The sequence below is a fragment of the Antechinus flavipes genome, chromosome 1 (assembly GCF_016432865.1).
Source record: "Antechinus flavipes isolate AdamAnt ecotype Samford, QLD, Australia chromosome 1, AdamAnt_v2, whole genome shotgun sequence".
Classification (NCBI taxonomy): domain Eukaryota; kingdom Metazoa; phylum Chordata; class Mammalia; order Dasyuromorphia; family Dasyuridae; genus Antechinus; species Antechinus flavipes.
The window spans coordinates 939,190-964,539 of record NC_067398.1 but is presented as its reverse complement, the minus strand read 5'-3'; the positions used below and the strand labels follow the sequence as shown (position 1 = coordinate 964,539).

The following is a 25,350-nucleotide window of genomic DNA, read 5'->3' as shown; positions in this document are numbered from 1 at the left end:
GAGGTCCTCAGGTGCGAGCTCCAGGCTGGGTGTCCCCAAGGGCAAGGAATGGAAGCTAAATCCAAGCGCCGAGAACAGCAGGAAGGTGGCCCCCCGGACCCCCAAAGTCCTTCGTGGTGCTTGGGGAGTCACGGAATTCTCTCAGTTCTTAGCAATGTTTAGAGCAAGTCAGACTCGCCTGGAGCAGGCCGGCCAACTCCTTTAACTCCCAGACGAGGGGCCTAAATCTTGGGGGTCAAAAGTGCACAAAGTCTGCCTTGCTGAAAATTCCTCAGAGACCCCCCTGGGAAACAGTGCTGAGAAACAGGGCCTTTCAGGGAGCCTTATCCCCTTGTGGGGAGCCTCACCCCTTTGTGGGGAGCCTCGCCCCCTGGGGGGAGGCTGGCCTGTGGGTGAGCTGCTTTCAGCCGCCCTCCACACTTGCCCATTCTCTTTTGGTGAATTTTCCCTCGGGGCCTGCCGGACTGTCTAGGACCTGACTGTGGTTGGGCTGAGCCCAGTCCCTCGGCTAAGCCCGGCACGACTCAGTGCAGAATGGTCGGTGCCCTTTTTCCCGCGTCTGTTTGGGTAAGAGCCCAGGGTCTCCCCGACCCCTGCCGCAGCACTCGGGCGCGGGCTCACTGCAGTCATCTCCAAAGAGACTCCGTGGGAAGTGTTTGCCCCGCTGGCCAGCGGCCCGAGCCACACTGGGCCAGGCTGCTCTGCCCAGGCCAGGACAACTGCTGCGGGCACTAAATCATCCGGCTGGGCAGCGGGCGTGGGAAGAGCAGGGCTGCGAGGGCCTGGAGTGGGTCAAATGACCTCAGTGCCCGCTCCGGAAAATCCCATTCCCTGAATGCAGCTGGACTGGCCCAGGAGAGTCTGGGAAGAAAAAGGCTCAGAAAGCCCGGGAGAAGCTTTCTGAGAAATGTCCTGGGGTGAGGAGCGAGGCATGCTGGGGCCAGGCTAGCCCAGTCCTTCTGGGGCCAGGTTTCTGGTCCAGAAGGAACCTGGGAGCCCAGCCTGGAACCACATGGCCCCAGAAGGAAGGGGCTGGTCTAGTCCCCAGAGGGGCCCCTGAGCCTGGCTCCAGAACCACAGGGCTCCTCCTGGGGCCTTAATCCAGACCCTCTCTGCCCACCTTTCCCACCACGGTCAAAGGATGCCATCTTCCTCATGAAATGGTCCCTTCAGAACAAACCCTCCCCGAGCCCCACGGCCCCTTCCTCTCACACCTGGCCCAGTGCCAGAGCTGCGGGTGGGTCCAGCCCGTCCTCTAGTTAGTGGCCAACTGGACCTTCCCACAGGACCATCTGACCACATCCTTCCTCTGGTTGGCGCCCATCAACAAAATCCTTCGTCCAGTCCTCCTCCCCTGGCCCTCCCCTTTCTCCCTCCGCACGCCTCCTCCTCCCTCCGCCACCCCCTTCCCAGCCCCTCTCTCCTAATCGTCTCCTGGCTCCTTTCAAGACCCAGAGCCACGCCCCTTCCCCAGGACCTCCCCTCCAGTTGCCCCTTGTCTCTCCCCATTGGCCGGGGAGCTCCTTGAGGACTTTTTGGGTAACTCCACTGTTCGCTGGTGGAAGGGAAGGATGGACGGGATGGACAGACGCGCCTGAAAGGAGGGGCTGAGTCTGAGAAGGTCACAGGAGCCAATGGAAACTCTTGCCTTGGGATAGAAATGTTAATGTCGCCGGCGTAAGCTCGAGAAGCATCCCGGGCAGCTCTAAAGAAGAGGCGGCCTTCACTGGGCTTCAGCCGGGGGCGGGGCCCAAAGTATCTCGGCCATTCGGGGGCCCACACTCCGTCCTGCTGGGCTCGGTTCTGACCTTTCCAGAGATAACGGGGAGGCGGCCGGCTTCCGGGCCCCTTCCTGAACGGTCCCCGCCACGCTCCCCGACACTTTTTGTGGGTGTGTCCCGTCTCCCCGACATTGGAGTGTGAGTTCCTCAAGGGCGGGGGCGCGCATCTGCTTATGTTTGTATCCAGACTGTGTGATAGCATTTAATATACTTTTCATTCGTTTCTTTCTTCGTTCACTCATCTGTTTCTTCATTGGTTCATTCATTTGTTCATTCATTCATTCACTCGTTTGTTCATTCGTTCGTTCATTCATTCATTCATCCATTTGTTTCATTCGTTTGTTTGTCAGTTCATTCACATGAATGATTCATCCCGCTTGGACCAGAGGCCCGGACTCCGGGCACTAAGTGTGGAGGCCCTTCTGGACATCACTAAGAGAAGCCCGCATGCGCCCTGGGGTGCCTCAGCAGGGTGCGCCCTCCCCCCTAACCCCAAGCAGCCTCTGGCAGACCACCTGCCCGGCCCAGTCTGGGGGCTCCCCTCGGGGATGGGTGGGCCTGAGTGGCTGCTGCCTCCCGTCTGACTTGGGGGTCTTGGGCAGACCCTGGCCACCTTGCCAACGATCTCATGGGTTAATTGACGAGGGGGGTGGGCAGAGGTGGGGCTGGGACCCCTCCCCCATTTCCTTTGCACTTACGGTGAGAAGGACAGCACCCAACAACTTTTCCATGGTGAGTCTCCTAAGGTCCTGATTCTCCTGGAAGGGCAAAGAGACAGGGGAGCTATGAGCAAAGGCTCTGCACCCCCCCAGCTTTCCCTTCTGTTCTTTTGGACCCGGCAGCCTCTCGCTCCAGGGCTGCCTCCCAGCCCCACCCCCCACCCCCGGGAGCCGCCCTCCGACCAGCTCTCCGTTGTCCGGGAGGCCGATATCTGGAAGCTCTTGGTGGAGGGGGGAGCAGGTAGCGGCCCCCACCCCCATCAGAAGGTGGCTGGGTCCTGCCCAGCATCAGCATCTTGGGCAGCTCTGGGAAATCCCAGAGCCGCGACTGCCGCCCCCTCCTGGCCGGCTCTGGAAAGCTCTGCCCCTCCCCCGCTTCAGAGGCGCCTCAGCGGGCTCCCTGGAGGCCTCTCTGACACCTGCCGACATTACCCGGCCCTCACAGGGCGGGGAGGCCAGGGCAGCCTCCCCCTTCGAGGGGCCGGAAGGAGGCTGTGCCCCTGCCCAAGGGCCGGGCGGCTTCGGGCGGGGAGGAGAGCTTCTGCACAAAACCAGCGCCAGGCCGGGCGCGAACGGCAGCGGGTCCCCCTCAGACCCCCTTCTGCTTTGGATACGGCCCCAATGTCTCTGCCCACAGACATTCTCTGGGGTAACAGCGCTGACTTTTGGGAGAGGGGGCAAGGCGGGCCGGCCCCTGGGGCAGGGAGGGCCTCGCACACAGTCTCGGCCTCCCGAGGGCCCCGCGCGCAGTCCCGGCCTCCCGAGGGCCCCGCGCGCACAGTCTCGGCCTCCCGAGGGCCCCGCGCGCAGTCCCGGCCTCCCGAGGGCCCCGCGCGCAGTCCCGGCCTCCCGAGGGCCCCGCGCGCACAGTCCCGACCTCCCGAGGGCCCCGCGCGCAGTCCCGGCCTCCCGAGGGCCCCGCGCGCACAGTCCCGGCCTCCCGAGGGCCCCGCGCGCACAGTCCCGGCCTCCCGAGGGCCCCCCGCGCGTAGTCCCGGCCTCCCGAGGGCATCCCGCGCGCAGTCCCGGCCTCCCGAGGGTCCTGCGCGCAGTCCCGGCCTCCCTCTCCGGCCTGGCAGGGCTCAGTAGAACGGTGCCTAAGTCAGGAGACCGTCCCTCGCCCCATCTCGGGGCTGAGTGCCCCCCACAAGCGGCCGGCGCCATCTCTACGGAGCTTCCCCCATAGGGGGGTGTCCTGCAGGGCTGGGACTGTAGGTGTCCGCGCCGTTCGGGAGCTCAGAAACGCAGCTCCGACAAAGGCCCTCTTGGACTGGCTTTGGGCCGAATTTGTCGCACCGGGGCTGTTTTCCAACCTGTGTGACATGGAGTGCGTTCTCCCTGGCCAGGGGTGGCTCTGGCTCGGGGCCATCCCACTCTTTGTGGGGCGAGGATGCCCCCCGAGATGGGGGCCTGTGTGTGGCGCTGGGTGGGGAGGGCTCCCTTCTTTCCGGCCCCTGTGGGGCTCTTTGCTCCCGAAACAAAGAGTCCCAGGCGGGCAGGGGCAGCAGTGTGCATGGGCCCGAGTTGGGGGGGCAGCTGCCTGGCCGCTCCCCTGCAGGGCCCTGGGGCTCTGCCCCCCACAGATGGCTGCTGAGCGGCTGGGGGAGGGGCGCAGCAAGATTTTGCCCCAAACCACGCATTCGGATCCAGTTCTCGGCACCGAGCTCGGGCCAGGGGCTGCGCCGGGCGGCGGGCATCGGGGAGCCCCATAGCCCCCGCCTCCGGAGCCCGCGGGGAAAGGGAGGCCCCAGGGTCCCCTCACTGGGCTGGTCACGGGGGCCAGACTTTCAGGGAGAACTGACCCCAGGGATGGGACCCTGGCTGGATGTATGGCCTAGGCAGGTGCCAAGACTCAGTTTCTACGTCTGTAAAATGGGGCTCTCCACGGCTGCAGTGCTCTCCTAGCCCGGCTGTGTGAGGATTAAAGGGAGATGCATCAAGCTCCCCACAAACCTCGGAGGTCCCGGCGCTTTTCTCCCAGGATGGAAGGGAGGCTTTGGGGGCCGGGTGGGGTCAGGCAGCCTCCTCCTCAGGATTTTTGGGGGCAGCCCTGTGGTGGGGTCATCTTCTCCCCCAGGGCCTCGATGGAGAGCTGAGAACGGGTCCCAGATCCCTCGGCCTCAGTTTCCCCTCGGACACCCCGGGCTCCAGCCCTTGGCTCCCAGTGGGTGGGGCCCTGTTCTTTCTCACGGCCTGGCTGGGGGAGGGGGATGCAGCTGTGCTTTCTCCTCACGGCTGCTCTTTCCAGGTGGAACTTGGCAGGGACTCCTGTGTATGTCGCTGCCAATCTGGCCTCCTGGAGGCCTGGGCACCCCAGGCGGCCCCCAGCGGGCTTCCGGGCCATGCTGGGAGGACTCGGGGACCCCAGCCCCCACAGGAGGCAGGCCGGGGGGACACATGGCTGTGAGCCTGACTCAGAGCCCCCCCTAAGCCTTTATCCCCTGCAGATGTGAACCAGGCACAGCTGGCGAGGGTCTGGCCCCTGAGCGCCTGGGACAGAAAGGCTCTGGGACAGATAGACACCGGGACAGATGGGCTCCAGGACAATTGGGTGCCAAGACAGACGGGCACCTGGGACAGATGGGCACCGGGACAAATGGGCACGGGACAAATGGGCGCTGGCTCAGATGCAGGGCAGCAGGACCCAGATCATGAGGGCACTTTGCCCCGGAAGCTGCGGGCCGGGGCCTCCTGGGCCCACACTCGGCCTCCCGCCTCTCCCTGGCGATCCCGAGCTGGGCTGCAGCTGACCAGGAGCCGAACCCGACAAAAAACCGCTCGAGAGCGTCTTCGGCCTCCTCAGCCGCAGGGAATGAGGGACGGTCGGCAGAACACTCAAAGTGGCGAGACCCGAGGCGGGCGCTGCTGGAGCCGGCTCCTCCCGGGCGTGGCTGGGGGTGCTGTTGCACTTGGGGCAGTCTTGGGCCCAGAGATCTGGCCACACACCGGGCCGGGCCCTGCTGAAACTCTGGTCTGTCCCTTTTGGGCTCCAGTGCCTCAAAGGCCGACATTTGGAAGAGGGGGGGGTCTGTGCCCCCAGGTGCCCCCCCTCTGTGCGGAGCAGGAGTCTTCAGGCAGGGGCCAGGGGGAAGCCGAGGCGGCTCAGTAGTGACCGGTCACACGGCTCCGGCGGGGCAGGCCTTGGGGACTTTGGGCCAGAGGAGACGGGGCTCTCCCCCGGAGGAGAAGGGCTTCCCGGCAGTCTCCGGCATAGGTGGGGGGGTTAGGGCGCTCTGAGCCTCCCCCCGACCATCCGAGCACACGGCCAGGGATGAGGAGCTGTTATCTCAGCTTCCAGACTGCCAGAGCCTGGGGAGCTCCCAGACTCCTCCCCAGAGCCGGCTCTCCAGATGCGAGGCTCTGAAGGAGAGGGCCCTCTTCATGGACTCTCGGACTTCCGTAGTGGGCAGCTGCGGACCCCGGGGCCAGTCCTCCGTGTGGTCCGGCCTTTGCTCTGGATCTGCAGCAAGGAGGCGCCCAGCCCACCTAGGGGTCAGGGGGCCTAAAACTCCTCCCGGTGTGACGCACTTCGGAAATGTCCCAGGGCCCATGGGCAGGTCCCCTCGTGCCCCTGGGGTCCGGCATGGGAGCCCACAGCAGCCCAGGCCAAGAGAGCGTCTTGCTCGTGTCTGCCCCCAGTTCCTCCAAAGGGTCCGGCCCCCCAGCCCTGGCCAGCGTTTCTGCACCCCGAGGTCAGCCGGGGTCTGAGCTGCCACCGACACGCGGCCCGGACCCCCTCGGCAGCAGCCCCCAACACGTGGCCTGGACCCCCTTGGTGGCTGCCCCAGACACACACACAGCCTGGATCCCCTCCGACATGTCCCTGATGTGCGGCCCAGACCCCCTCAGCAGCAGACCCTAACATGCAGCCTGGACCCCCTCCAACATGCCCCCAACACACAGCCCAGATCCCCTCAGCAGCTGCCCCAAATACACAGCCTGGACCCCCTCCGACATGCCCCCAATGCGCGGCCCAGACCCCCTCGGCAGCAGCCCCCAACATGTGGCCCGGACCCCCTCGGCAGCAGCCCCCAACATGTGGCCTGGACCCCCTCGGTGGCTGCCCCAGACATGTGGCCTGGACCCCCTCCAACATGCCCCCAACACGCGGCCCGGACCCCCTCGGCAGCAGCCCCCGACACGCGGCCCGGACCCCCTCGGCGGCTGCCCCAGACACGCGGCCCGGACCCCCTCGGCAGCAGCCCCCAGAGACACTAAAGTTTTCCAGGTTCACACCTGCTGGGACCATATATCCTAGAAAGGTGGACAATTTTGCCCCAGGAGCAACCGAGGCTGGGGCCGGCCCACAGTTAGCCAGCCAGAGGCTGCAGCCCTGCTCCTGCTGCCTTCCTGTCCCTGGCTCTCCCTCTTCGCGGCCGTCTACCTTTGGGGCAATGAGGGTGCGGCCGGGCGCCCCTCTGGTCCTTGCCAGCTTCTCTTCTCCCTCCCTTCTTCATCACTCTGCAGGCCAGGAGGCCCCATCCCCAGGACCGGGGCCCACCCCACCCCTCCCACCTTCCCGGAGGAGACCGGCCCCAGCTGGACTGCAGGAGCTGCCCATGAAGGCCGGCCTGGCTTCCTCAGGCCACTGCCCCCCACAGGCCGCTGCTCCCCCACAGGGACCATTGCCCCCCCACAGGCTACTGCTCCCCGCCATGGGCCACTCCTCTCCTATGGGCTGCTGGTCCCCCCAGGGGCCATTGCTCCCCCACAGAGATGACTACTCCCCACCCCGGCCGCTGTTCTCCCTTGCCTACCTCTGGCCCACGGGTGGCACCAGGTGGATCACGAAGTTACAGGTTGGCTCAGCTGCCCTCCACACGTGAGAGGGACTTCTCCGGAGCCACGGTGGCAAGGCAAGCGGGCGAGGGAGTGGGCAGCAGCATCTCCCATCTGGGCTCCAGATCCAAAAGAGCTCGGCCCAGTGACCGGCCCCAGACCCCCCTCCGCTTCCCCCCCAGTGAAGGCAGGGGCCCCTCCAGAAGTACGACCACAGGGCCCAGGTACAGATGGCCGGATCGACGGCCGGACGGTCTCCGGCTTCCCGGACCCGCGGCCCGAGCCCTCGGAGGATGCTGGGAGGAGGATGAGCACTCATAATCACATTTGGGACGGAGAGAAACTGGCGGCCACGAGTGCCAGCAATTAAGGCAGAACAGGGAGGTGCCGTGGCACAGATGGGTTCCCAGCCCCGGGCCCTTCCCAGCAAGCTCCCAGGCAGTGCCCAGCTTGTCGGGGCCGGGCTGGGGCTGGGGGAGATGCTGGGAGCCCGGCTCCCTGGGAGGCCCGAGGGAAACCCTGCTCTCTCCACACCTGCCCGCCCTTCTCATTTGCCTTTTTGATCAGGGTAACAGAAAGGGTACCACCCAAGCCAGGGACATCATGGGAGCCAGGGCCCAGGAGGCAAGCCTTGGGGGTCCTGGCAGTGCCACGGAGAGATGCCTGAGTGACCCTGAGCCAGCGGGGCTCTGCCAAGGGCTCCTCCGCTTCCCCCAGCAGATGAGAATGCCCGGGGCAGGGGGAAGGGGGACGAGGACACTGGCCCACTCCATTGTGCCAGGCTGGGACGTACCTTCAGCCCAGTGTCTTATACCCATGGGTGCTGGGTATCGGGTGGGCCCCTCCCTTCTGGGCCAGGACCCTGTTCAATCTGCACCAGTCCTATGGAAGGACATTACAGCCTGGAGCCTCTATCTGTCTGCCCGGGTCTGGCTGGGCCTGGGGACCGGCTCGCTGATGTGACCGAGAAGGGGGAAGGTGGGAATCGCCCCCCCCACCCGACTCAAGGGCTTGGCCCCCAGCTGGCTGCCCCTCCCCTCGGGACACTGGGGTGGATCTCCCTCTGGCGGCTTCTGCCCCCCCTAGGAGGGCACCCATGCCCAGCGGCTAGGAGAGGCTCTGGCGCTTCCCATTGAGCCCGGCCCTCCAGGCCACCGACATGCACCAGACTGCCCTAGAGGGCAGCGCTGTCTTGCGCCTGGCTGGGAACGGCTCTTGCCCATTGGCCCCGTCCATCCTGGTCACTCACCCTCATGGGGGACTCTGGGTAACAAGCCTCTGCACCCCCCGCCCCCAACCCCTGCATCCTCCTCTGCAGACGGGGCCATTCCTGGCCAGTTCCAGTCTCTGCAGCTTAAGTGAACCCCTGAATAACTGAGAAAGAATAAGGCTCAAGGGCAGGGCCAGGCCCCAGGGAAAGGCTTCCACGAGCCTGATGGAGGCCTATGGTGACCACAAGGCCCGACCTGTGCCCACGTGGTCCAGGGGATGGTCTGTCCCGGCCCCACTCTGAGGGCCAACCCAGGGGCCTCGTGTCTCCCTTGGCAGGGAGGAGGACCTCACAACATCTGCAGAAGGCAGCCCATGGGAGGCCCAGCTACGCAGAAGGGCCTGCAGCCGCCCTTGGGACCCCCTCCCCATTAGACATATCCCTGGGAAGATTTTGGCCAGCTCCAGCAGCCAGCAGGGGGCCCAGGGGGCTGGGGGCCATCACGTCTTCATCCACATTTGCACAAATCCATGGGCTGGCCTCCAGCTCCCGCCTGTCCAGGGGGTCATGGGCACAGTGCCCTTTGGCCAAGATGCTTTCAGAGGGCCTGGCAGATGCCAGCCTGGATTCCACCCTGAGAGACCTCCTGGTCTGATGGGAGCCCTCATTACCCTGGCCTTCTCATCCCCCTCCATCTTGTCCTGGACCTAATTGAATGCACTTCTCTTCAGCCTCCTCTGGCTCTCTAGCCCAGTCTGCCTCTCCTTGCTGCTGACCCTTGTCTGCCTGAAGAGCTGACCGCTTGTACTGGCCATCCCCCTCCCCAAGCCAGCAGCATTCCCTGACCACCTGTGACACCCTGACCACCGCCCCCCCCCCGGCCCCAGCTGGCCCCTTGCCCAGCGAGACATGAGTACCCAAGCACAGGGGGCTCCTGGGGGAACAAAGATGAGGGATTCAGCTGCCCCTGGGGGGCTGCAAGCTGCCGGGAGCACCCAGCAGGGGCTTCAATACACTCAATCACTAAGATCTATCAGGGGAATCAGAGCCCTAATTGAGGGCCAATTTGTCGAGGAGCGGGAAGTGGACACACAGGTTGCGTCTCTGGCTAATCACATTGGGCTCGGGCAGCTGGACAAGCTCAGCCGCCCTTCCTGCTTGACCCCACATTTGCCTGGTTATTTATGTGGCACAGGAGCCGAATGGCGTGGGCGACCTTTCTGCTCGGAGCCCTCCGGCCGAAATAGTCCAGAGGGCCTGCATCTCACCTCGTGGGCAGATTGGGCCCCCATCTGTCCTTCAGATGGAGAGGGGGAGGGTCTGGGAGCACCCTGGGGCCTGGGGAGGGCTTCTGCCCATTGTCATGGGTGACACGGCGCAGCCCGTGCAGGACTTCCTATCCTGTCTCCTGCCCCAGTTAGGGAGGAGGCAGAGTGGAGAATGTGCGGGGGAGGGTGGAAGGAGGAGGGGGGTAGTGTTGTTTGCATGTATGCAGGGGTGGGGGAGCTGGTGCTGTATGCATCTGTGTAGGGGGGGCTGGTGCTGTATGCATGTGTGCAGGGGGGCTGGTGCTGTATGCATGTGTGCAGGGGGGCTGGTGCTGTATGCATCTGTGCAGGGGGGCTGGTGCTGTATGCATGTGTGCAGGGGGGCTGGTGCTGTATGCATGTGTGCAGGCGTGGGGCTGGTGCTGTATGCATCTGTGCAGGGGAGGGGAGGGCTGGTGCTGTATGCATGTGTGCAGGGGGGCTGGTGCTGTATGCATGTGTGCAGGGGGGCTGGTGCTGTATGCATGTGTGCAGGGGAGGGGACGGTGCTGTATGCATGTGTGCAGGGGGGCTGGTGCTGTATGCATGTGTGCAGGGGGGGTGGTGCTGTATGCATGTGTGCAGGGGAGGGGACGGTGCTGTATGCATGTGTGCAGGGGGACTGGTGCTGTATGCATATGTGCAGGCGGGGCGGTGCTGTATGCATGTGTGCAGGGGGGCTGGTGTTGTATGCATCTGTGCAGGGGGGACTGGTGCTTCTGTGAGCAGGGCATGTGTGCACGTGTGGAGGGGGGCCTAATTGTGGTGCTGCTGCTTCTGTGAGACCCAAGAAAAGAAGCAGTCTGGCCTCCCCCCGCCACTCCCCTTGCTGATCTGGTTGCATTCTCTGACCCGATCCGGAGCGGCCTATTGGCCACAGCAGACCGAACACTCGGGCCGAGCAGAGAGTCCTGCCGTCTTTGTTCTTACGAATGGGACGAAAACTCAGTCCTGAGCATCAGTGCGACCACCCTGGCCTGGTGACTGTTCAGAGTTAGTCAATGGGTGAAAGGCCATAACACTCCCTCCCCCAGTCTAGAAGAGCCACAGGCTGTCCCCTTGAATCCCAGGAGAAATCCTCCACCATGACAGCCCCAGTCACAGCAAAGGCCCTTGGTCCTGTCTGAGAACCGCCTCTTGTCTGCCCAGCCTGCCAGGCAGGCCAGTCTCCCCTCCCTAGGTTTTGGACATCACCACCTGTGCTTGGTTGCGTCCCAAGGCTTTGGGGGGCTCTCTTCTTCCCCTTTTGATTATCAGAATCGTACAGCTGCTTCTCTTGGTCCTGAGACATCGCTCTGCACAAATCCGTGTGGGTCTTGCTTTGTTTCCCCAAGTGCATGATGTTACTCATTTATTATTATGCAATAAATTCAATCCCTGTTAGGTACTTGTTCAGCCTATTCCCAGTTGATGGCAACCTATCTTAGTTCTAATTTTTTTGCTGTTTATTATTTGCTTTTTCTTGCTATTTATTATCTTATTTTGTACTATTTTAATTATTACAATTACATGTAAAGATAGTTTTAACATTTATTTTTATGGTATTTTGAGTTTCAATTTTCTCCCTCTCTTCCTTCCCCCTTCTCCAAGATGGCAGTCAGTCTGATGTGGGCTATCCATGGGCAATCAGGTTAAACAGATTTCTACATTAGTCAAGTTGTAAAAGAAAAATCAGAACAAAAAAGGAAAAAAAAACATAAGAAAACAGGAATAATCCTCCCCATCTCCCCAAGTAAAACTAGTGTGTTTGGTCTGCATTCATAGTTCTTCCTCGGGAGGTGGATTGCATTCTCCATCTGGGACTGTCTTGAAACAATGGATTTCTATGAAGAGCAAAGTCGATCACAACTGATCACTGGACCACGTGATGTTACCGTGCGCAACATTCTCCTGGTTCTGCTCACTTCTCTCAGCAGCAGCTCACTCGAAGCTTTCCAGGATTTTCTGCTGTCTGCCCACTCACCATTTCTTGTAGCACAGAAGTGCTCCGTCACAACCATGTATCACAACTTATGCCATTCCCTGACTGACGGCCATCCCCTCAATTTCCACTTGTTTGCTACCCCAGAAAGGGCTGCTATGAACCTTTTTGTACATGATTTTAATGATCTTTTTAATGATCTTTTGGAGTACAGCTCTGGAGACCAATTAGCAGACCAATTCTTGGCCATGACAATCGGGGCTGTTCTGAGTGTTTGTCCGTGTGGTTCCTTTCCCCCTGTCCTTGATTGCCCTCTGGCCCCATAGTAAAGTTGCTGAATCAAAGGCAGCTGCAGTTGGGTGATTTGGGGCCATCGTTCAAACCACCAAATCACAACCCTGCGTCCTCTGCCCGACCTCCTACAGCCTCTCTTCACCATTTCATTTTTCTGTCATCTTTGCCAATTGTGTGAGTGTGCCATGGAACTTTACAGTCGCCATAAGGCTAATCCCCCGTGGCTGGTGACTCGAAGCATATTTTTCTCCTCTGGCTGTTAATCACGCGCACTAGAGCAGCCTCAGACAAAGTCTTCATAGGGCATTTGTAGACATTCTTCCACGAGGTGGGCTGTCCCATTGGGATGGAAGGGATCTTAGAGGCTGTTGGATTTCTCTTCCCTCCATTTTGCAGATCAGGAAACTGAGGTACCAAGGGACTTGTCCAAGGTGACAAGACTATCTGAGGTGGGACTGGAACTCGAGTGTCCTGGCTCCATGTCCGGTGCCCTTGCCACTGAACCACACTGCCTCTACTGAGCTGTGCTGTCACTGAGAGGCAGAGCTGGGGGTTTGGCAGGATTCTGCATGCTGTCAGATTAGGACTCTGTAAAAGAGTAATGTCAATGGAGAACTGAGAGGAAGTAGACATTTTACCTTTCTGGTTTCCTCCTGGCAGTCCTTGCTCCTGGAGTGGGTGCCCATCAAGGCAGGCAGATGAAGGGATGAAGGTGGGGGGGGGGGCAGAACTCTGGGAGAATGGTACCAGACTGACCAGTTCTCAACATCTCCTCGTCTGTTCCCAGCTCTTGCCAGCCCAGGCTCCACAAATGGGAGCAGCGATCTGGGGGTTCTCTGGGATTCTGTCCTTGAGCATCAGCCTGGATCCCCACTCGGCCCTTTACTGGGATTCTCTGGGATGAAAGATTGAATAAGCGAGTAGGGAGCCTCTCCAGCAAGCACAGTCTGGCTTTAGCCCACTCAGGATGATCTCAGTCTGTGGGAGGCGGGGACTGACGGGGTCCCCACATCCCTGGCCATATCCTGGGGCCATAACCCTCCTTAAGGACATGCAATGACACAAGTGTGACAGGAAGGCACTCACTTCTGACCCTAACTGATGAGGAGGGAGAGGACCTGAGATGTGAGAGGGGTGTAAGGAGGGACTTTTTCATGGTAATACTCATATTTTTCCTAGCCCGAGGGACTCAGAGCAGCAGCCTGAGTTATTGAGTTGGGGCTGAAGGAGCACTTGGGTGCACATCCTGGTGTTCCCTCATGCTGCTAGGGGATGATTTGGGCCTGGCCAAGGGGTTCAGAGTAGGCGGGTCTGCAGGGCCGCCCCCTTGTCCCACCAAGGGAGGTGCTTGGAGGGAGACGACCTGCTCATGTCACAGCCCACCTCGTTCTGCTCATTTCCTTCCTCAGGCAGAGGATGCAGGAGGATGGAGGGGGTCCAGCCGGAGACTCGAGCCTGGGTTCTAACCCTCAGAGCAGTTCTGTCTGGAGGAGCATGTTCCTCCCCCTGAAGAGGCGTGTGAAGGGCAGGCAGGTCAGGGGTGGGAGGCAGACCCCAGGGCCTCAGGTCTGTCAGCCAGCTGAGTGATAGCCGGCAAATCTCCGGGTCTGGACACATCCCCTCTGAAGGAGGGTTTGACTGATTCTAATGTCCTTCCTCATTCTGTCAGGTTCCATGCTGGAGGACCTAGTCTGTTCTCCCGGTGACTCTCTTCCTTTAGTGCTCATGGTCTCCTGGGACAGTGAGGGGAGTGTGGGTTAGCAGGTCAGGTCTTTGATGAGGATGGAGAAGAGAGGAAAGGAAGAGAACGAGCATTTAATCAGCACCTCCTGTATACTAAGCACTGTAGGAATGCTCTCCAATGGGAGGAAATGATGGGCTGAGCAAAGCAGAGTGTGGATGATGGACATTAGATCAGGCCAGGAGGCCCAAGGGAAGCGTGGGGACTGGACTTAAGTAACGCCTCTTTGTGCCAGGCACTGGGCCAAGTGCTTCACAGATGCCATCTCCTGACTTCCATTTTACGTTTAAGGAAACTGAGGAAGACAAAGAAGTAGCTTTCCCGAGATCACTTACCCAACAAATGTTTGAGACCAGATTGGAATTCAGGTCTTCTTGACTCTAGGCCCAGACCCCTCTCACTGAGCCACCTGGCTGCTGAGACCCAGGATGAAGGCCACTGAGGTGACAGCTGGCTCACGGGGAACAATTGGGGCTGGTGGGGTCCGACCCTCAGGAATTCCCCATCTCCCCCTCCTTTTCAACCTCTGTCAGGGGGCACATTATGCCTCAGCCATCGGGGCTCCGGGTTATCCTTGGCTCTCACTCAGCAAGAGCTGCAGTGTCCCTCGTGGTGGACCCCTCTTCTCCATTTGCTTAGTTGCCATTTGTAATGGGCTGAGGCTTGAGTTGATGCACTGAGGTCCCAAGCACATGAGGCTAAATAGTAATTGGACCATACTCTATTAATATATAAGCTTGGAGAAAGAATGGCCCCCACCCACTCTTTGTGCAAGTCCTGATGTGTTGTATAGGAAATGACGATTTTGGTGGGTGGAGGCAGGGGAGTGGAAAAGGAAGGGGAAGGAGAGACTTGGGATTGCCATTGCGACAACCTTTCTGTTTGTTCCTCTTCTTCTTTTTGCTTTTGCTGAGGCAGTTGGGGTTAAGTGACTTGCCCATGGTCACACAACCAGGAATTGTTAAGTGTCTGAGGCTGGATTTGAACTCAGGTCCTCCTGACTTCAGGGCTGGTGCTCTACCCACTGAGCCATCTCCTTCCCATTACAGCCATTTTTCTTGGGTCTTCAATATTCTGCCGGTCTCACATCCATTCCCACTTCCATTTGCCTTTGCTCTGTGAGCAAAAGCTTTTCTTCATCTCCAGGCCGTTCTCCCACCCAGGAAACTCGAGGCTGAGTCCAAACTGTTTGCCTCGGGCTTTAAGCTTCCTCACAACTTTGCTCTGATTCCGGGCTTAGCTCCTCCATGCCACGCTCTGGCGGTTCTCTCCACTTGTTGCTTTCTGAACTTGAAAATCTCTCTCACTTCTGGCTTTTGCAAGATTCTCCCACAAGCCTGCAGTGTGCACACCTCGGCTCTCGCTGTCAGCTTAGCTCCTCCGTGACACCTTCCCTGGTTCTCTCCAGGTCATCCATGCCCATGGGGTGCCCCTCTGGTACTATGGAAGCTTTTTATGCCACAATGGTGCCATTTTGCAGCCTCGGGGCCTCCCCTTCACCATCTGGGACCAGCACATTTCCTTCTGTTTCTGGGACCTGGAGCGAGGCTGCTGACCTGCCCAAGGTCTGGGAGAGGAGGCTGAGGGAATGTTGGGTGTTAGGTGTGGGGAGGAGGGCTCCATTATCCAGCTGAGTGGCCTGAGAGAGCAGGAAGACCCTGAAAGAGGCTGGAAGCTCCTCTTCTCCAATTGCCTCCAAAGACTCGGGAAGGCCCGTTTCATGGCTGGGACGAAGGCGGGGGGAAGCCTTGTGAGCTTTATCCTAGTAACTTTCAAATGGCCACTCTCTGGGTCCAGTCTTAGAAATCAAAGTTCTCTTGGCACAGTGAGGGGATCATGTCCTGGGGCCCAGCGGGTCTGCCCATAAGAATCAGGACAGCTAGTTCCTGGGGACCTCTCAGCAGCAGCAGGTCCAAGACCTGCCTTCTTTCCTCCCAGAGTTTGCAGTTGCATATTTGGGCCCAGGGGGGCACAGCCAAAATGTCCAGGTCAAACTCAGGTGCGGGTCCTGACCTCTGCCTGCAAGGCTCCCTCTGTGCCTCCCGAGGACCTTCTCTTCTTATGCCGGGGCTAAGATATCCCCTGCTTGCCATCCCCAGCTAGGCTACTTCTCGGTCCTCAGTCCCAACGTTGCTCGTGGGCTTGGGACCCAGCTCTTTGCTAGCTCATGGGATTGGTCAGTCTTCAAGACCTTGGGTCTCCTGTGCCCATGATGAGACAGTGGGACAGGGCTTTAGTAGAAAGGAAACACATTCAAAACAAAAAGGGAATTTAATTTCCTTCTTAATCAGCTTTGCCTGAAGAAAACGTCAATGTGCTTCTGTTTAGAGATTAATTTTGTGACAAGTATTGGCAATCTTCTCTTTTGATCCAGAGCATTCCTGGAAACCACGGGAGTGTCCCGCTCTGAAGCTGGCACTCCCCGGGCCCCAGATCTTTGGTGGTTCCTGAAGGGTTCTGGCATAACTCCTGGGCTTCTTCAGCCTGGCTTGGTGCCCACACAGGAAGCACCTAACAGATGCTTCATGGGCACGGAAATCCCTTCTCCCCACGTGTTTTTAGGATTATTGATCCTTTCTCCCCGTGTGTTTTTAGGATTATTGATCCCTTCTCCCTGCGTGTTTTTAGGATTATTGATCTCTTCTCCCTGCATGTTTTTAGGATTATTGATCCTTTCTCCCTGCATGTTTTTAGGATTATTGATCTTTTCTCCCTGTGTGTTTTTAGGATTATTGATCCCTTCTCTCCATGTGTTTTTAGGATTATTGATCCCTTCTCCCCATGTGTTTTTAGGATTATTGCTCTTCTCCCTGCATGTTTTTAGGATTATTGATCTCTTCTCCCTGCGTGTTTTTAGGATTATTGATCTCTTCTCCCTGCATGTTTTTAGGATTATTGATCTCTTCTCCCTGCATGTTTTTAGGATTATTGATCCCTTCTCACTGCATGTTTTTAGGATTATTGATCTCTTCTCCCTGCATGTTTTTAGGATTATTGATCCCTTCTCCCTGCATGTTTTTAGGATTATTGATCCTTTCTCCCCTTGTGTTTTTAGGATTATTGATCCCTTCTCCCCATGTGTTTTTAGGATTATTGATCCCTTCTCCCCGTGTGTTTTTACCATTATTGCTTCTCTTCAGAGCTCCATTTGCCATCTCTATCCCTTTGCTTAGTTTGCCTCCCCATGCCTGAAATGCTTCCACTCTTCCCCACTCCTGCTGCTAGATCCCACTCCCAGAGAAGGACCAGATTCCTGGCACGCTAGCTCAATGCTCGGGAATACCAAGGAAAGGGAAACAGCCAACACAGAAGAACATGTGCATTAGCCAGGAATCCCTAGCTTTTAGCCTCTGTCGACCAGCCTAGGTCAGAGTAGACCTCTGACTGTTTTGTCCCTCCCTCTCCTTGATTCTCACCATTTCCTCCTCTATTTTGGAGGTTAAACAAGCACTTGTCTACAGGAGGGGATACATGGATCTCCATGGGAACAGAATGTCTGACTGACCCCTGGTCATATGTATTAGCAAGTCAGGGCTCAGGAGACCCGCAGCCTAGAGCAGAGCCTTCTGGGAGGCGAGGCCGGTTCCGAGGAGTCCACATGGGTTCCAGGATCATCCCTGCTCCAGATCCAAACACTGGGACATAGACATGGCACCAGCTCACTGTCTTTGCCAGGTTGTGACATCCCCATGGCAACACTCTCAGGACAAAATAGCCATTTGCCTGCTCTTCAAACGGCCCCCAATTAGGTGCGCTCTTGTTTTCCAACTGCTGAGCCCCCCTAAGTGGTTTTTAAAGCACCCCATCCCCCAGTACTGCTTTGCATCCAGTCATCCGTGCATTTTAATCACTTTTCAGCAATTTGAGTGTACTTTGAGGAGCCAGCTTCCAGGCGAAGAGGCAGGGGGCCTCCAGAGAAGCCCCGGGGAGGGCTTCCAGGCCAAACCTGACAAAGTCCCCTTTGGCCCAGAGCCCCAGATTTGCCCCGGATCCCCAGATTTCCACCCCACTGGGGCTGCTTCTGTGGCTCAGACACAAGGGTTCTCTTGGACTTCGAAGTTCACAGCCTAGGAGAACGCGCAGATGAAAGCCCTGTCCCTCTTACAACAGGGTGACCGTGGAGGAGAACCTCGGCGACCATCCCCCCTCATCTCCCCTAAAGCTGTCGAGTCAGAAGGTTCTTACAATCACAGGAAGGTCTTTGCATGTTCCTGGGTGAGTGTATCCCCCACAATGGCTATGTGAAGAAGATCAGGGGGTTGTAGGGGAGGGCAAGCTCTGCTGAAGCTCCATGATGTGGCCACCAAAGAAGGCTGCCCTTGGGCTGCTTTGGGCTGGGGCCAGTTTCTGGGAAGAAGGCCCCGGGGGTCCACTGTCCCCTGTCCAGCACCAGGAGTCTTGTTCGCGTGTAGGAGTCACATGGGGGGGGATGGCGGTGATAGGAAGAGCACCTGCTGGAGGACAGCCAGAGGGGGATGTGTGTGAGACTTAGGGATGGGGGGAGATCAGGCCCTCCAGGAAGAGCCAGGAGTCCTGGAGCAAATGCAGAGAAGGAGCAGATTAGGCACTTGCTAGGCCGCAGCCTCGGGGGCCCCCAGCCGAGGGGAGAGCAGAGATCCAGGGATCCCAGTATGCCTCCTGGGGCTCATGTTCGGGATCTCCATGCACGGAGCCAACATGGAGATGAGAGGCAGCCTCTGTCCCGTGTAGCTCTCAGGCCTGGGGGCGGAGGACCCCACCCGCTCAGCAGAGGGGGATCTGTGGGTCTGGGAGGCTTCCCGGGGAGAACGCCCCCCCTCCGGGGGCGCTGATTCTGAGGCCTGACTTGGGGAGGCAGCCCCCCCCCCTCCGTTTGAGGTTTCTGTAAGCGGTTCCCCTTTCCTCTCCGTCCCTGAGCATTCACTCTTTCCTCCCAGGCCTGGAGACAAAAATAGACCAAACGTTCTGTCCCCAAGGCTCGGGATCCGGGGAAAAGGGAAGTGAGTGTGGCCCCCCAAGGGCTTCTGGGGCCCGCGGGAGCAGGGTGTGGGGGGGAGCCAGGGCAGCACACCGGGGTGGGAGGGAGGGCAGGCCTGGCCAGGTGAACACCCCTCGGCTCCAGCCAGCCTTTCTTGGTATTCACAAGGAAAAGGAAAATCCGCCTTGGCTGGGACACCCGACCCTGGCAGCCGGAACTTCCCCCCCTCAGTTAGCACCACCGACCCCCCCTCAGTCAGCTTCCTCCTTCCCGAAGGTGAAGCTGGGGCAGCAACCCCGCTGCCCTCCCATGGACCACTGGCCCCCTCCTTGTTAGTGATCACGGGGGGAGGGGAGGGAGACTTATGGGGAGGGGGAGACTCGTGTGTGTGTGTGTGTGTGTGTGTGTGTGTGTGTGTGAGAGAGAGACAGACAGACAGAGACAGAGACAGTCAGAGACAGATAGAGATAGACAGAGACAGAGACAGAGAGAGACCCATGGAAGAAGGAGAGACTCTGGGGGGGAGTGGAGAGGGGATGACTTCTAGGGGAGAAGAGGTGCCCTATGGGGAGGGTACAACCTGCAATTCGACTTGTTGAAGCCTGGAAGGTATGAGGGGGAGTCAGAGCAATAAGAAAGGTGGGCTGGGGTCAGAGTTGGGAGGACCTCGAGGGTCGGCCTGTGTTCTAGGTTGGGGGTTAAAGCACAGCTTCCTTGGTGGGCATTCAGGGCTGCCTGCTCCTCTGACCCCTTGGGGTCTCATCCCTAACTCTCCCCTTCAAGTCCATCCCCCATCTCTTTGGTTCGGGCCTCCCCCCCCCCAGGGCACTCTCGATTTCCCATCCCTGGAGGCCGCCTCTTGCAGGAAGCCCTCCTGGATGCCCCCCTGATTAGAGCATGCTGTACACTTGGTCTTCTCAGTTCTCAAATTGGGGGGGGGGGGAAGACCGAATCTCCCAGTCTGCGGTCCCGGCCCCTGCCCAGCGCTCGGTCCCACGTGCACAGTAGGTGCTTAAATTAAAGGGAGCAGCCCCCCCTCCCCTGCTGTTCCTTTATGCTTCCAGCCTTTTCATTTTCCAAACCCGAGCAAAGCTGGCTTCCCAGGGTTACTCGCGGCCCAGCTTTCGCCCCTCCCTGCCCGCCCCCTCCCTCTAGAGAGCAGGTGCTCTGGCGCAGGTGCCGCGAGCTCCGCCCGACACGCTGCCCCGGGGACCCCAGGCCAGATTTGGGCCGCGGGGGAGCGCCCGCTCCGGTCCGGAACCTCCAAGGCGGCAGGGATGCCCCCGGCGGGTCCGTGCGCGTGTCCTTAGTGCTCTGGGGCGCTCGGGACAGCGCCATCTTTCCGTGTCTCCCAGCATACACTTGGTACTTAATAGATGCTGTGGGACAGGACGGAATTGAGTCCGGTTCCCGATGGCGCCCTTGGGGCACTGACCGCAAGGCTCCAGCCCGCCCAGGCCCCGGCTGCCGTCACCGAGCTCTCCTGGGTCCCCCTGGCTTGGAGACGCCCTGACCCGGCGCTCAGTGTTCCTCCGCCACCCGAGGTAGGCTTCCCGGGGTTCTCGTCTGCGCTGGGGAGCGGGGAGCCGGGAGCCACGGAGCGGGGGAGCTGGGGAGGGAGGAGCCGGGAGCCGGGGAGGGGGGAGCTGGGGAGGGAGGAGCCGGGAGCCGGGGCTCTCTGATCCCACTCACCCTGTTGGCCCCGGAGAATGGCCACCTAGCGTCCCCTGGGGAAAGGAAGGCCCTGGGGCTGTCACCTACAATTAAGATAGGAGGGGAGGAGCTTCGGAGCAGCTGAGCCAGAGAATGAGCTCGAGCTGGGAGCTCTCGGCACAGGGTGTGGGAGCCTGGGGGGAGCCCGGAGTCTGGGGGGAGCCCGGAGTCTGGTACTCACCCAAGTGGAGGGAGTGGGCTTCTCGCCCCGGGGGGCTGTCCTCGTCGGGGGGCGCTATCCACGTCCCCGGGGGGCTGTCCTCATCGCGGGGGGGGGAGGGCTGTCCTCGTCCGGGGGGGGGGGCTGTTCTTGTCCTGGGGGAGCTGTCCTTGTCCTGCGGGGGCTGTCCTTGTCACGGGAGGGCTGTACACGGGGGCTGCATCCTTGCGCACCGAGGGTGGCTGCTGGCCCCGGGGAGGATCCTCTCTGCTCCAGGGGGTGTTCTGGGGCTCAGCACCTGTTAAGGACGCAGAGCGTCAGGGCTCCATGGAATTCAGCGCTGCCCCCAGTTCCAGACCCTTCAGGATCCCTGGGAGCCCGAGATGCTGTCAGGATCCTCACAGGGCGCCAGCTCCTCGGAGCTGTCCGGACACGGACACGGGGCCGCTGCGCAGCAAAGCCAGAGACCATGAGACCTAGAGAGGAGCCTTGGGAGCTGAGTAACAGGATGGAGGAGGGGAGCAGCGGTCCTCCCCTCTGCCAACTGTACCTCAATGCTTTGTGCTGAGCTCTGGGGTACAGCAAAGGCACAAATCAGTCCCTGCCTTTAGGGGAGCAGTGTCCAGTCTAAGGGGCAGACAGCTTCCTACTGCCGTGTGCATCAGAGACAGGGGAAGGCGCCAGCTTTGGGGCAATGGGGAGGGGGACAGGCAGTCACCTCCAGCTGCAAACCAAGAGAAGATGGGAGGGAGCGTGGGGGAGGGGAAAGGGAAGGGGGGGTGGGAGGGACTCATTGGGCCGATACAACAGAGAATGAATTGGCCATAGCTGGTGTTCTGAACCAAATGAAACCATGCCAGGGTCAAGATCCAAGGTCCTGTAAAATCCAACTGGAGTTGGCTCAAAATTTGTGCATCTCAGGCTGATGCTGCGATTCTGCTTCACTCCTGGATCCCACGCCCTCCCTAAGGTGGGCACTGAGTCAGGCAGTCCTGGGCCGGTGTCTCCCTGTGTTACATATGCCCTCCCTGAGGTGGGCACTGAGTCAGGCAGTCCTGGGCCGGCGTTTCCATGTCCCACAACTGATTCATGGGTGATGCCAGCCCAGACCTAGAGAGGTCCTGGGGTCCATCCTTGGGACCCCTGTGTAAGCCCTCATCTTATGCGAGTTCTCCATAAGTCTTTGCAGGCTCCCAGCGGCTCCCACACCAGGCGGCCCGGCGGGCTGTGCCCTCCGCACTGGGGTTGCCAGGCCGGGCAGCTCGGCTGGAGGAAGCCCTCGGTGGCAGTTGGAATCTTTACAAACTATTAAGTCATTAGAGTTGATAGAGACAAATAATTATCTAATTTAGCATCATTCAGTATCATTGATCTGATCTTAAAAGATGTTTTGGGCCAGAACCTGAAACAAGGTACTAAGTAGAACTAATTGATACAATGCTTGTGTTCACACCTTTACTCATTGGAGTTGACACGTTTGGGAGATTTCAGGGTTTAGTATGAGATATCCGAATTCACACATCCCTTGAAGCTCTTAGGGCCAGAGAGCACTATGGGAGAAAACCCATAATCCCACTCTAATATATAAGAAGAAAGCAGAGGCCCAGTTAAGAGAGTTCAGCTGAATTAGATTGGAGAGGAGCACGCTGGGACAGACACCGAACACTCTGGGAGATTGAGAGCTACAAGCCCTCCCTCTGAGGCAAGAGAGATTCATTCCATTTTCCACTTGGCTGGCTGGAGGCTGGAGAAAGTGGAGACAGAAGCAAAGGACAATCTGCAAGAGCTCTTAGAACCAAGCAGAGAGATAGGTCTCAACTAACCGGGCTATTTTGGAAGGAGAAAATAAACGTTTGCATTTTTACCAGCTGGCTGCATTTGAGTGATTGTTACCTTTGAGTGAAACTAAGGCTGCCTCCAGAAAACCTCCCCGAGAAACCTGCTCTCACCCAGAGAGAACCATCTATGTATTATATTTTAAAGAAGAACAAGAACTCCAACATTTTGGCCCCTGAACAGGGACTGACAGACCCCTCAGTGGATTTCAGTGGAAAAGCTCTGATCCTGATCCAGTGGAAAAGCCTCTGATCCTGACTCCAGTGGAAAAGACTCTTCAACCCAGAAATTAGGGTGAGTACAACAAAGAAATGTTGTTCATATCCAACATATAAAGGACTGCTTGCCATCTAGGGGAGGGGGTGGAGGGAGGGAGGGAGGGAAAAAAAATTGGAACAGAAACGAGTGTCAATATAAAGTAATTATTAAATAAAAATAAAAAGAAAAAAGGAAAAAGAAAAAAAAAACAAAGAAATGTTGTTAAAAGAGTTAAAGTAGAATTTCAGCTAAGATGGGACAGATATTTAGAAAACAGCCTGTTTCTGTTCAAGGAAAATGTTTAGAGAGCATTGTCAAAGTTATGGAAAGCCAAGGTTTGATTATAATTTTGGAAAAAAAATAATTTTGGAGCAGATCACTGAACTTTTAAAAACTGTAAAGCACATATGTCCTTGTTTCTCTCTGGAAAAAAAAACTGGATCTAGATGGATGGGAATTAGTAGGAGAGGATCTTTGTAAGTTCTATAATAAAAATGGACTTAACTCAATTTCCAAAGACATAATTAATACCTACAATTTAATACAATTGGCTATAAGAAGTTATTTAAGTGTTAGAATGAAGAAAAAGAAAGTGTAGGAGGGAGAAGTGTCAACTTTACTAGGTGAAAAGGAAGACGAATCAGATGAGAATGGAGTTAATTACAATTCTGAGTGTGATACTAGACAGCAGGGGGAATTAGATCATTTCACACCTCATGACCCTCCCCCTTCAATTAACCCTTCATGGGTGGAGAAAGAAGGGGGAGGAAGAGAGGTAGAAACACAGTCAGCTTCTCCTGTAAAGCAGAATACGACAAGATTAGAAGAGGCATTAATTAAAGCAAAAAATGAAGGAGAAGATATATATGATTTTATAAATGCATATCCTGTAATTGAAAAACTTGATTCTTCAGGTCACTCCTTTTAATTTGGAAAAAATTAAAGGTTTGAAAAAGGGTTGCACTCGTTATGGGGCTACATCATCTTATGTGAAGATGTTACTAGATAATTTGTCTTATGAAATCTTAACCCCGAATGACTGAAAATCCATAGCTAAGACATGTCTAGAACCGGGACAAAATTTATTGTGGCTTTTGGAGTTTCATAAATTATGTAGGATTCAAGCCCAACGCAATAGGCAAACAGGAGCTATTGGACAAATCGCTTTTGACCAACTAGCTGGTCAAGGTCAGTATAGAGAGAATTCAGAACAGATTTATTATCCCATAACAGTGTATGAGCAAGTTTCTAAGGCTGCAATAAAAGCTTGGAATTCTTTCCCTGGACAGCAAGATGGAAGTAAAGCTTTTACAAAAATAGAGCAAGGTCCCAGTGAACCTTTTGCAGATTTTGTACAAATTCACATTTGCAAACAGCTGTAACAAGAACCATTGGAGACAATTCAGTAACAGAAATAATGACTAGACATTTGGCTAAGGAAAATGCCAATGAGGTTTGCAAAAGAATTATATGGGGGCTAGACAAAGATGCTCCTTTAGAGGAGATCATAAGATGCTGTGCGACAGTGGGCACAAATGCTTATTATGCCCAAACTATGATGAACATGGAAAGACAAGGTCCTTCTTGGCAAAGGAATTCTAGAGAAACTCATAGATGCTTTCAGTGTGGAAAAGTTGGACATTTGAGAGCTCATTGTAGATATGGAGATAGAATGAGAAGACAGGGTGAGAGAAAACCCAAAATCCCATGTCCAAAATGCAACCGAGGGGTGGCCGCTCCCTTCCCCTGCCAGGCAGGCTTCAGAATCCCCTGAGACAGTTCAGATGGCAGAGCTTCTGGCTGCCGGTGTGGCGCTGGTACCTGAGCCATGGCACAGGACAGGTCAGCACATGGGTCCCTGGCCCTGCAGTCCGGCGGTCAATCTGACCCCCTCCTCTCCCCAACTTCTTTGGGCCGGTGGGGGCGTGTCAACCTTGTGCTCGGGATGGGTATCCCTGGAAAGTCGCCCTCCGGGGCGAGGGAACGTGTTGATCCAGGGCAACCTGGAACGTGCCACAGAATGTAGGCTTAATGCTGGGTTTCCCAGGGGCACCATGGAGCCCCTTGCGGTCCTGCCCAGCCTGGAGTCCGCCATCACCAAGGGGGCCCAGTGGCACACTTACTACAGTGAGGAAGTCCTGAGTTCCAGTCCTCCCTCAGATGCCAACCGGCCGCGTGGCCTTGGACAACTCCTACCTCCCGCCGAAGGAGCCAGTGAAGACCTCACTGTCAAGCCCTGGTGAACCTCGAGGCACAAGGCCGGCGCCATTGGTCCCTCAGAGTCACCTTTATTGACCTTTACTGAATCAACACCTTTATCCATCCACACGGCCAGAGTCTGCGCCGTTCTTTGACTTATGAGGAACCGGGCAGTCCAACCACGCCCAGGCCCTCCGGCCAAGCCAGGGCGCAGGGGACAGGCCTCTGGGGGCAGGGCCCTCAGGCAGGATACAGGGGACAGGGAGCTTGCGCCAGGCCGCTGGGGACAGGGCCCTCGGGCCAGGGCTCTCGGGCCAGGTACCATGTTCCATGCTGGGGATTCAGAGACAGACTAAAGGCAGTGCTTGTCGGGTGGGGGGGGGTCCTGGGCCATGGACGGCCTGGCCCGTGTCTCCAGCCTCCTCCTCTCGCCCTGCCCTGGGGGATTTCTGCTCCTTGTCTAGGGGGGGCAGGC

The 25,350-nt window shown here is 57.9% G+C and overlaps 1 protein-coding gene across 1 annotated transcript in view; it reads right to left on the bottom strand.

Annotated features, from left to right (window-relative positions):
• The window catches only part of CALCR (calcitonin receptor), a 70,273-nt gene extending 49,577 nt beyond the window's left edge, over positions 1–20,696 (bottom strand). Inside the window, exons 1-2 of the mRNA XM_051977224.1 lie at positions 20,604–20,696; positions 2,480–2,539 (exon numbers count right to left, since the gene is read on the bottom strand). Coding sequence (XP_051833184.1) covers positions 2,480–2,512 — 33 coding nt within the window. The 5' untranslated portion in view covers positions 2,513–2,539; positions 20,604–20,696. The remainder of the gene's footprint in view (positions 1–2,479; positions 2,540–20,603) is intronic.
• Positions 20,697–25,350: the final 4,654 nt, after the last annotated feature.